Here is a 13,400-nt window from a genome sequence, read left to right as displayed (position 1 = left end):
AGAGAGAGCTACAGCTGAATTTCCCGAGCCCCAGACACTTACTATATCCTCACTGCATTGTCAGCCTGCTTGTTATAAGCCTGTGTTAGCACTTTTTGGTTATGGTTCTGTCAAATCCCAGGCCACTCGTGCCTCCCTTGCCCTTGCCTGTGTTTTTATAAAGTATTATGATTCTTCCTAATCCTGGGCTTTGTTCCTTTAGAAAAACACTGCAACTCGATCCCTCTCAGTTAATGTCATGGGACTGAGTTCACTCCGACTTGGCTTTAAGCAACTGATGCTCAAAACATCTGGCCCATGTGGGTAGTAGCTGTGCTGGGGAATGCGAACCCTACCAGTTATCACAGGTAAGTATGCCACCACTCAGCCCCCCGCAGCTCCCACCATCAACGTCCCGTGGAGGTAACCATAACTTCAGCCACTGCATGGGTCCCCCACTCTCCTCCTTTGCTGCCCAGATGGGGAGAAATCAGAGGAAATTGGAGAATTCCTCTCTGACCGGGCTCGGGTCAAGGTAAAGAATAACAGACCCCACATGCAGTTCTGAGGGCAGGACCTGATCGATGGCCATGCCACTTAAACAGGTTAAAAATGCCTCTAATGGAAAGGCTTAAAGCCCCTTCCCATAAGCCCAAGTTCTCTTCCAATTCTTTTCTTGCAAGAATGGGAGCGGGAAGAGAATTAATGGGGAATTCCTATGTGGTCAATTAGCCAGACCCCCTTCCAGGCTCTCCTGGCACTGGCTGGAGTGACTGATGACTGAGGCCTGCCATATGCTGACTCGGTAAACAGCGCAGAAGGACTGACCGCCACAGTCCGCCAGACAGGGTGACAGATAAGGAACGGGGGGAAATAAAAGAGGGTAATGGAGACCAATTGGAAGAAAAAGACAGATGGAAGGAAAGGACATATTGAGATAACAGCCAAAGACAAACAAACAAGGGCAGTAAAGCCAGGAGCCACCACCACAAGGCCTCCGACGTGGAGTGAAGGGGTGATGGGGTCAGGGCTGCCTGAAAGATAAAAGACCTCTGGTCCCCTCGTGTCCCTCTCAGGTCCCCTTCTGAGAATCACGGAGAGCAGGGACAATCTTTTCTCCTGCCACCAGAGCTCCTCAGGGTTCAAGGAGAACTTTCTCACCCACAGGAAACTGAGTGAGGGGACACGCCAAAAGCCTGACTAGAAATCTGAAGACATCAACTGAAACACTGGCTGGGAAAGCAGGGCAAGGCTGTATGTGGGATGGCACCTGGTGGCCACTTAGCAGTGCTCACTGCCCTGTCTCCTGTACTCCTTTCTTTCAGCACCAACTTTCGGGAGTATGGAGTTACACGTGCACCTTCCTGCTTCCAAAACCAGAATCTCAGAAGTTTAGGAATGCAGGACTAGACGGGACCTCCTCGGTTATTAAGTACGATCTCTTGCTATTGTAGGCACTGCTTCAAATAATATTTTCCTTAAATGTATAGAGTGCCCTTTTAAAAGCAATTAGGTTTTCAGCCACCATTATTCTGATCACTATTCCAATGATAAAATATCTTTTTCTAATTTCCAGCCTAAATGTATTCACTTCATGCCCATTTGTTATTGTGCCAAATTGGCCTTTTGCTTTAAAAGTACTTTTCCGTCCCTATTATTTCTGCCACTAACACAGACATCAGTCATATCTTCTCTCAACTTTCACTTTGCTAGGCTAAACATGACAAGCTATTCTAGCCCACTTTCTTAAGAAAAGATTCCTATCCCTTGGGTCAGCCATGACAAGTCTTTTCTAGTCTGAGGTCATTTTACTTGGGAATATGAGAACATACAATATTTTGGGGCCTCACGAGAGCTTAATACAATGGCATTAGTATTCCGCCATGTTTTATGAAAAGACTTTCCCTAGTACATTATAGGATATTTACCACCTTCTGAGCAGTCATGTGCAGGTGACTGCTGCGACCAATTCTTTTAGTCATTTCCTAATGACTAAAAATGTTTTTCATACAAGACCTCAAATGATGGTCTTAATGTTTTATTGGATGTCATGAGCTGCTGTACAAAATTCAGATTCTCCTCTGTATCCATAATACTTGCCACCTTTGCATCACCAGCAAATTTCATCAGCCCATTCCTAATTCTTGTATTGAGGCTGAGAAACAAAAATACTAAGCGTTGGCCTTGAGACAAGTCTTTGAAGAACTCTGCTAATTAAGCTCTGTTAAGATCAAGATACATCCTTTCACACAACTTATTGACATCTTTGCTTGAACCAGTTTCTTGTCCATCTCATAGCTGCTGCATTTTTCCTTCTCTTTCCCAATTTAATCAAGCATTTCCCATGTGGGAAATACATTAAACGTCTCACAGAAGCTGAGATAAATTAGACCTATCAGATCTACTTTGCTTTTTAAGAAATCAGTGATGTTCTAAATGATTGTGTGATCCTTCTCAAATTATTTCCCATTTTGCCTCTTTTAAGATATCCTTTCCCCTAGGTCCTCCTGTAAATGCTGCCGAAGTCACACTGCCTGCGCTGCCAGGTGTCAGCTCTTTCAGAGTGCCAGGAAAGAAAGTGGGCACCCACTGTGACTTGAGAGCTTTACGCTACCTGAGTTTTGCTTCCACCTTAGTGGTGACAATTTTCATTTCCAGTCTTTCTCCTTTGCTCCCACACTAATATATTTCTAAGAGTGAAGAGGAAAAGCTGCCCTGTACTGGCCAAATACCATCCCGAACAGACAACCCTGTAACCCGCAGCAATGCCATCTTGGAGCCATCCCAGGTCTCATCTCCCGTTCCTTTCATATTTGTCTCCTTTCCCGATCCCAGCATCTCCATCCCTCACTACCCCCAAATCCTCATCCACTCAATCCACCCCAAAGCCTCAGCCTCATTTACTCGAGAGCCCTCTGTTCTTCCAACCCTTTGCTGCCCCTTGACTCCCATCTGATTCATTTGACCCAATCCCAAACTCCCTTCCACCAGCAGACCCCTGCACCATCGCACCCATCCCAGGTCTGCTGGCCCCAAACATCAGAACCCTGTACCTGTCTGAACGCAACAGCTGCCTCCTCGTGCCTTCCTTATTCCCACAGGGTGCCAGCACCATCGTCCACTGCCTACTGTGATAGACCTTGCCTGTCCCTAGGGCACTCTGCCTGGCTTCCTCCAAAAAGCACGGTCCCAGGGACATTAAAAAATCTACACTACGAGCACTTACTCCCCTAGGCACAAATGTTGAAGGCAGAAAAAGACATCTCCACTGTGCAGGCAACACGCAGTACCAGTCCCCATGAGCAATGTCCCCCATACTGACTTGAAATCCCAACTAAAGCACTCATTTACTTTGGGGACAAAAACTACTCTGTCTTTAGACTCAGCCCCATCCCTATTGACTAGCAGCCTCCTTTCTACAGCCTCCTCCAATTTACAAAGGTTAAAAAACTTTTATTGTTTATTTTACTACCCTTTGCAAGGTCTGACTCAGCATGATTTTTTACTGTTCTCACTTCATCTTTACACTTCTTGACCTCTAAGACAGAGCTTTTCATTATTTATTTGCTATCAGTTCTTTTTTTTTTCCATTCTTAATAGGCTCTTGGTCTATTCCTAACAGTTTCTCTGTGGTAGTTATTCATTCAGTGAGGTCTGGATATTCTTCCTACAAGCTTTTTCCTCTTGCTTGGCATGCAGAATTGTAATGGCTTTAGCATCTTTGACTTGAAAAAGTTCCAGACCTCCTCCACATCGAGTTCCTCGGCTGAGTTTACTAACTGGCTCCTTTAGTTTATCAGAGTTTCTTCTTTGAAATCCACAAGCTTAATTACACATTGGTTTATACTTCCATTTAATTTAATCTAAAATGACTTGTGTTCATTTAATCTAAGGTTATTTTCTATGGCCATCTGTTCTACAGAGTCTACAAAAACCAAGCTTGAAATAACATTGTCTTTTGCTGGGCCCTTTGGAAAGCTTTTGTCCAGGTCCTGGGTTAGCTGGAGGCAGAGAAATCGCCTTGAGAGCTTATCTATGGAGTCCAAAGAAGCACGGGCACTGTAGCATACCAAGCACAACTTAGATAACTTTCTGCACTGTAGTAAAGGCAGGACATAACTGTTTTTAGCTCTATCCTTAAAGCAGGAAAAAGCTTTCTTCCATCTAAAACTGTATCATAATCTGAAATCACAGCTCAGTTGGATTCTTGCCCATATAACAAGAAAAACAAGCCAGGGTAGTGTTTCACCCATGCTACAGAGCAAGTATCTTCTGACTTGATCTTCTAATACACGTTACCACAGTTCAACTGGCGCCTCAAAGTATTGGCCATATTCTGTCTCTGGATCCCTCACGGCAATAGGACTGGCTGTTAAAAAGTCTCGTAACATATTCACTCCCTATTTTAGGCAGGGTATTTATTTGTAGTAACCCAAGTTCATGACTCCAGACATGTAAGATGTTCAAAGCAAGTATTGCAGACAAGAATGCCACTTTCAGGCTACTATTCCGTGGAGAAATGCCTCTCCATTTCTAAGCAAATGCAGACCCCCTGCCCTTGCAAGCCAAAAAAAAACCCCGCAAGCCCAAACCAAAACCCACTGAGTTCTACAGCTTTCAAGTCCACGGTTTTCCACCTACTGCAAATTTAACCCAATTTGATTTTGCAAAAGAAGAATGGAGTATTTGCAATGCTTCAACCTGACACACTGATTTCACAATCAAAAAAAAACCAGAGCAAATCTTCAGCGGCTAAATGAAGCTGAAATTACACACAGAAAAGACAGACATACGTGGGAAAGGGAAAGATAATTCAGTAACAATTAGAAGTTAGAAGAGTAGAAAATTGTTAAGGAAACTAAGGATATTAGTTAAGAATGTGCAAAAGAGCAAGGCTAAGTACACTTAATAGGATTTTTAAATATGCATTAGAAATAAAATTAACCTTAGAAAAGCTCACTACTAGAGAAGAATGGTAAAAATTTTAAACACCCTGTGGAAAAGGGACAAATACTCAAGTAAGTATTCCTGTTCTACATTTGGAAAGAGGCAGGATTATACAGTTGTACCACATATGAATGATGCTACACCTTCCAGGCTATTAATCACAAACAAAGAGATTGTGTAAAAAGCAAACGTGCATACACTGAACGCATACAAAGGGGAAAACTTCATCTACATTTACAGCATCAGTGAGACCAATACCAGGACTCAGTATGTCATTTTGGTATCTACTTTCTTAAAAGATATGGGAAAAGTGGAAAGGTACACTAAACTGACATGAAAATGATTTGACGGCTGATGAGAACATCTGAAAGTGAGAGTCTTCAGCGCTCAAATCTAGTTTGTCAAGAATGAGTGGTGAATAAATTACAGTAGATAAATACATCTACGCAGAGGAAATTCTGATTACTAAAGGGCTTTTCGATCTAGCTGTAAAAGTCAGAAAATGAACTGATGGGAAGCTGACACCAGATAAATTCAAATTATAATAAGGCACGGTGTTGAAACAGGGTGATTAATGATGGTAGCATATTACAAAGGGAAGTGATGGATTCTCCATCCCTAGGGGTCTCCAGATCAAAACTGTGTATCTTCTCAGAAAATGTCTGTCACCTAGATGCAAATTATTTATTTTGCCCAATACCAAGGTAACTGAGCAAGGCATAAATTTCAGACATAGCCAGGTAATCTGATTCAGTGTTTGCTTCTGCCCTTGTACTCCCAAAAATCTGAATCATGGCAAAAGAAGAGAACTCCATGTGCCAGCAGATTCTCCTCTTCACCACCAGCCTGTCATTTTGGCAGCTCTGGGAAGCCAGTTTCTGAGACATAAACCTTGAAAGTGGGTCACGACAGCACCTAGTTTATTTGGAAAGGGTTTACATGTCTGGGCACATGTGCTATGCAGTATCTCAACAGACTCAAAACTCACTGGCTTTAGCTGGCAATGGAAGCCTGCCATTAAAGCTGGAGCATACCATTGGCAATATTGTCTGCAATAGTCACAAAAATGCAGAAAATGTGACCATACACTGTTTCAAGGGAGTTACTGGGGCATCATTGGACGATCCCTCATTAAACCACCAAGTAGCTTGGTATCTGGCTATCTCGAGCCTTCCGAATCTGCCTCTGAGAAAGAGGAAAGGATCAGCATTGGTCTTACCCTACGACCAGCCTCGTTGTTCTGCAAGTTCATCAGCATGCGAGCCTGCTCCTCTGAACCTCTCACATAGTTCTTCTCCCTCTCCTTGGCATCCACAAATTCCTTGGCAAAACGATATCCGTACTCCACGTTATCCCCGCAGCCACCCCACAGCCAGTCTCGGGGCAAGTCCTTGGGCCGGGCAGTCCGGCTGCAGCCACAGCTGGAGAGCTCTCCTTCACGGCAAGCCCGGCTGATGGCATTCACCACCCCAGCAGCGCTGACGGCGTAGGTGAAAGCAGTCTCTCGGCTCCCTGTGAGAGAGACGTGAGAAGCAAATTAACGAGAAGCAGATCTCATTTAACAAACGCAACACGCAGCAAGGAGCAAGCAAACAGGCTCCGGACAGTAGGACATGATGAGCTCTGAGAAGGTACACAGAATCAACTGGAAAAAAGGAATGAGGTGGTCAAGTGCAAGGGCACCAGCCCCTTCTGGTAGAAGGGGAACTGTCCTAACATGTGCTTGCATCCCATTCTTGTTTTCATTTCACAATAACAGCTCCAGTCCATTGACTGCCCGGAGCTGTCAGTTTCTGTGTAACCAGGATCAAAACCAAATCTGATTCTCTGACACAAACCAAGGAAGGGACTGAGATTTCTGCTGTCACCTGGAGGAATATTCTTCGGCAGAGCGTGTTCATCATGAATTTGTAGGTGCTGCTCCTCAAGGTTTATTATACTTTATTACTATACTATTATACTTTATTATACTTATGTTTGACCATATAAGAGCCCTGGAAACTCCAGGTCTTGCCCAAAAGAAACACCAACACCATAGGCAAGCAGAGAAAACGGCTCAGCCTCCTTTCCCTCATATCAACCCTTCAGTATCCTCGCATTTAACCTGGAGGAAGCTCTCAAGCAGCAAGAGGGTTATTCACTTGCTGCAAATACAGCTGCTGCGTCAGCCACTGAATAATCATTGAGAACAACTAACAAGGTTGGGTCTGTGCAAGAGCAGCGTTCTGGTTGAGCCAGATATCACCCTGGAACGGTTTTAATTTAATTGGGACAAGCACTCTTTATGGGCACCTCAATTCATTGACCTTATTTTGGTTTACATAAGGCCAGCTGGTAATTGTTTTGAGACAAACTGAAGGAAGACCATTTTTACACTAAAGCATCAAGGCAGAGGCTGTCCCAACACCTATAGAACTGCAGAGCTGGAACAAGTAAAACTTTCCCATGCAGACAATAATAAATGAAAAGACTTTCCATTAGCAGGTTTACTAGAGACTGCTCTGCTTGGAGTGGATTCTCTATACCACTTAGACTCCGAGCCAAGCAGCTGGATCGGGTCTCCAGCTATGTATTCCTGGCAGCGATTCAGCCCAAATTTGACCGGGGCATCAACACAGCCAGAATACTGCATGAGGCTAAGTGTGCTGCACCAGAGAGTGCTGTGGGTCTGAAAGGGGGGAGAAGAGGGGAATGAGGAGGAGAAGGAGGCAATCCACACCTACACTCTCACTGCGTGGTGTAATAAATAGCTAAACTGACACCTTCAGAATCATTGCGTGCATCACCAAACTCTCAGGTGATAAAGAGAACAACTGCCAAGGCTTCACTGGAATAAGCAATCTGATTGTGAAGGGCGATTTACACTAACCCCCAGCAAGAGGTGACCCTCTAATGCTCTCTAACAAATTTGAATGACTTCAGAAGGCAGATCCTCCAAGAACAGTTTGTCACCAACCCACGAGGCTCTCAGTGCCAGCTCCCTCAGTGGGACTGAGCTGATGCTTTTGGTATGCTCTTGTTCCAATTTGCAAGTGCTGACAATCTGTAATTAATAGCAGCTTATCACCAGCTTAGTGGTAATGACCCAAGACAAAGGCAAGGCTGTAAATGGCATCCACCTTGCAGAACAACTTGTGATTTTTTTTTTTCCTTCCTCTAAATGAGAGTTGTACGCTAAGGGCTTCTGCTCTGGAGAACAGCATAAGGCTGATAAAATGCTATGGGAAACATAATAGAGAAGTGAAGGCCATACTTATAGGTTATAAGGAGAAGACTATGCCCGCCCCCCCAAACCTCCCTAGTCCAAGAGGCAAAGAGAAGTGACTCCTAGTTAAGGTAATTCAGCTGAGACTGGCCCATAAGGGAGTTATGGTCATTTTTCAGCAGCCTAAAATCAAGCTTTTACTCATCTACTTCGTTTTGCCTGTTATGGGCATTATAAGGTAACGGTCCAATGTGCAGTTTTGCCCCTGACTAGCCTGTGCCTGTACGAGAGCCCTGCAGACGCACCAATTGTCCTATTAAGCGAAGCACTCCCAGCATCTATAAAGGTGAAAAAACACGCAAGGAAAGGACCTCCCAGTGTTACAGCTTGCGCAACAGAGCCTGCACAGCTCCAGGTGCTTAGCATCCTTAGAGCTTGCTTGAGATCCCTTTACCAAAAGCACAGATCAGATCTGCACTTTAACTGTCCATGTTTTAATCATCTCCACGTCTCAGATGTAGCAGCACAACTCTGCGGTGCAGCCCCTGGATCTGCATAAGTTGTTCAGACTGCTGAGGATGGTGGTGGGAGCGGCTGAAACAAGCTACAGTGGGGTTTCCTCCCCCGCCCCCTTCTTGCTGCCCACAAAGCAGAACATACCACGGTGCTCACTAGATGTACGTTTGGAAGACTGCAGCTTGGTTTGGGAGGTGGGATAGGACGTGGGCATCAAACCCCGTGTTAATAAAAAGCAAATTTGTAGCTGGCAATTGTGGGCTTATACCTCCTCATTTTCTCTGCTCTCCTGCCCACCTTCCAGCCGTGGAAAAGTATTTGGGTTTTTGCTCATGATCTCAAAATTCACTCCCGTTCCACACCTCTGTGCCTTCATCTCAACGGACAGGGGTTTTATCCCCAAAGCTGTGCAAACGTGAACAGAGGTTACAGAGACGGTCGAGCAGTAACCGTCCTCCCACCCCCTCCCACGCCGCACCCAGCTCTCCCGAGCGATGGGACGGAGTCACCCCGGGCTGGCCGGGGACGATGCCGGGGGCTGCCGTCCCCGGGAGGCTCTGCCCGCCGGCGCGGAGCTCCGCGGAGCTCTGCTGCCCTCCTGTGCCCGCCGGCCAACCGCCACCGGCAGCAGGACGGAGAGCCCGGGGCCGCGGGGGCTTTCGGGGGCCACGGGCGAGGATGCCAGGCAAGGTGTCGGTCCCCAGGGCCTGCTTTTCTGGAGCTGCACGAGGAGGAGATGGGAGAAGAACTGACCCCAGGGGAGACACTGACGCAAAGATGCTAAAAATATGTCGCTCTAACTTTTTTGATGACAAAGTTTTCATTTCAACCGATTTTTTTAAAAGCATATCCCAAAACTTTGGCAATCTCGACAAAAAAATGAGGAAAAATATTTCTCTTTGTTCTCTTGTTTTATGACTTTTTTTTTTCTTTTTGCATTTGAAAAGGCAGAAGAGATAAGATCTTTGGCTCCAGAAGTGACTGGAGTAACCTGGAAACCCCAGCCTTTCGTTTAGGAGATATAGTCTTTCTTCCCCTGAGGAAATTCTAACACAACCTTTGTGGGTGCTCTGTCCTCTCCCTCATCAACGTAGCAGTAAGGAATGTGTCTGTATATAATGTATAGATATATATATACACACATATATGCAGTCTAAAATCTGTATTGACAGAACAAGGAGCAACTTCAGAAGGACAATTTTTGTACATTGCCAGATATTATTGAATAAACCACATTTAAAAGGTAAGAGCAATTCTCACGACAACACAAACACTAGGAAAAAACAGTGCTAAAACCCAGTCTACTTCAGTGCTATGGATGCCTCTACAAAAGCTTTGTATCATTGGACGGCCTCACCTCTATGAAATGCATAAAATGAAGGTGTAATGATTAAACACAGACCAACCGGGTCTCCCATTTCCAAGCTGAGCCAAGTTCTGCAAGGGGGAAAGGAAACGAATCTTCCAGGTTTCTGAGTGAACACTCTCATGAGGATCTCCCAGGCTCTGGACTTGGCCAGGGCAGGTTCTCCTCCCTCTCGTAATCTAGAGCAGCTCAAGAAATCATATAATATATGCCATGCCTGCATCGGTGGGTGGGCAGCCGAGGGTTGTTGGCACCCTATACACCTTCTGGGTCCTTCTTATCTCTTCCCCACCGCTCCACAACACTCTGGCATGCCTCTGCACTCTTGCAGATATTCTGGTCTCCAGACCTTTCTCGTGCCATTGGCACAGAGTACAGAAAAAGGGCTGGGGTCCAGAATTGGGGCTCAGAGGTTGAAAACAGGCACACAGTATGAGCCCCTGGAAGAACGACTTTATAGTTGACACAACCTGAGAGATTGAAAGGCTTTGTTTTCTTCCCCATCGTGGAAAACAGATTTGCCTCATTACAAAGTAGGAAAAAGTCAAAGCGGAAGGTGGAACTAAGAGAAAAGAGAAGAGGCAGCATCCCCTCCCACAACAGCTTATCACTGATGTAGACAACAGCAGTGAATCGTCATAGACCCTGTAATACCACAGGCCACCTTTGGTGACATTTTTCTTCCGCACTGGCTTGTGCTGGAGTATAAACATCTGAACATGCTCTGACCAGAGAATCTAAAGAAGCCGGGTTAAAAACTTTTGTTAGGATAGGTTTTTAAACAGCGGGCAAGCACAGGCAGTCACCTCACAGACACTACCATCAGCAGATTCCTGCTAGAGATACAACAGCACTACTAACAAACAAATGCATGCACACACAAACCAAACAGCAGAAACAGGACTACTGAACATACCCATCACATACCCACAACACCTCTTTTCTCATAAAAACCCAAATTTACTCTCAATCTAACAGGATCAAACCCATTTTAGAGAGGAGGAATCTTCCCTCTTCCACTATCCACTTCAGTCCCTTCTGCCTGTACACCCTCTGATCCTTCCTGCTGGCTTTTCATCCTTCAGCTCTGATCTCTGCTTTCTCTTAGTTCACCCTTACTTCTTTTCTTCCAGGTGTGGACTCACCCACTGGACCAACCCCAAGCTGCAGGAAAGTACTGAAGAGGAGGATGAGGTTTGCTCCAGAAGGGGAGATTCCTATTTTCTTGTGTCCTTGTGGAGTCACTGGGACCTCTTTGGGGATCTGAAATTTACCCCATTCTTTGGGATAAGTTACATGTGAGAGAGGGACACCAAAAAGGAGAGATGGAGGCATATTTTCTGTCCTTTCCCTTTGGTGGCTGAAATTTCAGTTTTCATACTCCAAAGCACAAGTTTTAACAATCTGGGATTGCACACAGCCTCATCTGGCCACCACCCTTGCTATCAGAAAGCAAAAGATCAAGGATGCACAGATGCCTTGGATGTGTGTCAGCAGCTGAAAGTATGTGTCAGGAAACGGCACTTCCCAGGGGAATACCCCAGAGAAGCAGGGATTTGTTGTGGTATAAGCTGGGCAGAAAGGGAAGAATCAGAATAGTTCTGGTGGGCTGAATTCTGAAAGGTTGAGTAACAGATGCAGAAATATCCCTAAAATTCTCTAGGATGACACATAAGAATTTCAAGATCAAATGGAAGGGATCACAGGACTTGGTTACCCTGGTGCCCTATCGCCTTGACGCCCCAGAGGTATTAAAGATGCATCTCTTGGTGTTGGCTGCGTGTGGGGTGGTTGGGTTTGGTTTTTTTTTTTGAGTGAAGCCAAAAAGGTGCAAGCAATGCTGGGGGCAGCTGGGGGTGCAGGAGCTGGAGGCCTTTTTCCATCCCTTGCTCATTGTTTTCCCTGACCTCACAACCTAGAAATAGTGCTGGTTCTTCAGTGTAAACGGTCAGCCTTGTGGGTGGGAAACAAAATCTCTTCACACGGGGTTGGAGAGAGAGGGGGGGGTGTGTGTGCGCGCATGCACGAGTGTGTTTGTGTGAGTGGCTGATTTAACACCTTTTCTTTATTGTCCTGGCTGTCGGACACATCAAACCGAGCCCGGATTTCTCAGTTTCTTGCCATCAGATGATTGCATTTCAAAAGGAACTGGGACAATGTAGCTAGGTCACACCTCAATTCAAGTGCAGCAATGGCCTGTCAATGTGCCTCTTACGGCCAGCAGGGCAGGAATTATAAAAATCTCTTAGGTTTACACAGAAAGTGGCAGAACAGGGAGGGGGGGAAAGAACCCATGCCAAGGGACTCCATATTTCCCACATCTCAGTGCTGCATTCCCTGTTGGAGGGCTCTCCAGATGCTGGGAATGATAACACAGATCCATTGTCCCTGGCTCCAGCTTCTTCCCTCCCTACCTTTAAACAAGCACACAAAAGCAGCCCCTCTCTTTCTGACCTTTTGGTTCAGGTGCACTGTTGCCACCAGCTCAGGCACAGGCAGCACACAGGCAGGGTTTGGGCAGCACCAGCACACCAGGGAATGGAAAAGCTCGTTAAAAGCAGCTTTAGGAGCGGTGCTAATAGGGCTCATCACTCCTTGTGTATTAGAAGAAAGAGAGAAAGCTGAGAGGGGTAGCCAGCCTGTGCCCAGCACCCGCCCCGCACTGGGTGCTCCTACCTATTTTCATGACCCGTCCAAAGACGGAGGTGTTGTCCACCGTGCTGCAGTTCCACCGCCGCTGCCGAAACTGGTACTGGCACTCCTTGATGGCACTGCGGGCCCCTTCCCCGATGAACACCATGTGCTCCTGGTAGAGCTGGCAGAGCTTGCGCTGCCCCGGGGAGAGCCCTGGCAGCTGGCTGCACACCGGCTGAGCGCCGATGATATACATCTCAGGTCTCTGGATGGGGTTCATGGCCAAAGACCTACGATGAGAAAAACATCCAAGGGAGTCTGGTGGGAGAGGGCCCCTCCGTGAAACGCCCGGCACCTTTCCCCACCAGCCCAGCCCAGCCCAGCCCTCCCCAGCCCCGCTTCGCTCCCAAAACCCGGCCGCGTTTCTCATGTCAGCTGCCTCCCTCTACGGCTCTGCCAGATGCGAGGCTTTTCCAGGGCTCTAGCGGGAGAAACACAGCTCGTTTGTAACCTGAGTTTAAACACAGAGGACACCCGGGATGGGGAGGGGGCAGAGAGAAAGCACAGCACTTTCTCTGCAAAAGAAAAAAGTGAGCTGCTTTGGGTTTTTTTTTTATTGCAGCCCGCCAGCCAGCGATGCCTGCCTTCGAGCCGGGCTATTTTCCGCTCTTTCGGGGAAGGGGGCTCCGCGGCTGCTCCCAGGGCTTTTTGGCAGCGGGTAGGAAACCTTACCCATCCTCTCCCGACGCTTTT

The 13,400-nt window shown here is 46.5% G+C and overlaps 1 protein-coding gene across 1 annotated transcript in view; it reads right to left on the bottom strand.

Annotated features, from left to right (window-relative positions):
* The window catches only part of WNT5B (wingless-type MMTV integration site family, member 5B), a 15,702-nt gene extending 2,761 nt beyond the window's left edge, over positions 1 to 12,941 (bottom strand). The window contains exons 1-2 of the mRNA XM_009879629.1: positions 12,690 to 12,941; positions 6,146 to 6,438 (exon numbers count right to left, since the gene is read on the bottom strand). Coding sequence (XP_009877931.1) covers positions 6,146 to 6,438; positions 12,690 to 12,927 — 531 coding nt within the window. The 5' untranslated portion in view covers positions 12,928 to 12,941. The remainder of the gene's footprint in view (positions 1 to 6,145; positions 6,439 to 12,689) is intronic.
* Positions 12,942 to 13,400: the final 459 nt, after the last annotated feature.

Source organism: Charadrius vociferus, unplaced genomic scaffold (assembly GCF_000708025.1).
Source record: "Charadrius vociferus isolate BGI_N301 unplaced genomic scaffold, ASM70802v2 scaffold90, whole genome shotgun sequence".
Taxonomy (NCBI): domain Eukaryota; kingdom Metazoa; phylum Chordata; class Aves; order Charadriiformes; family Charadriidae; genus Charadrius; species Charadrius vociferus.
This window is presented reverse-complemented; position numbering and strand designations above follow the sequence as displayed.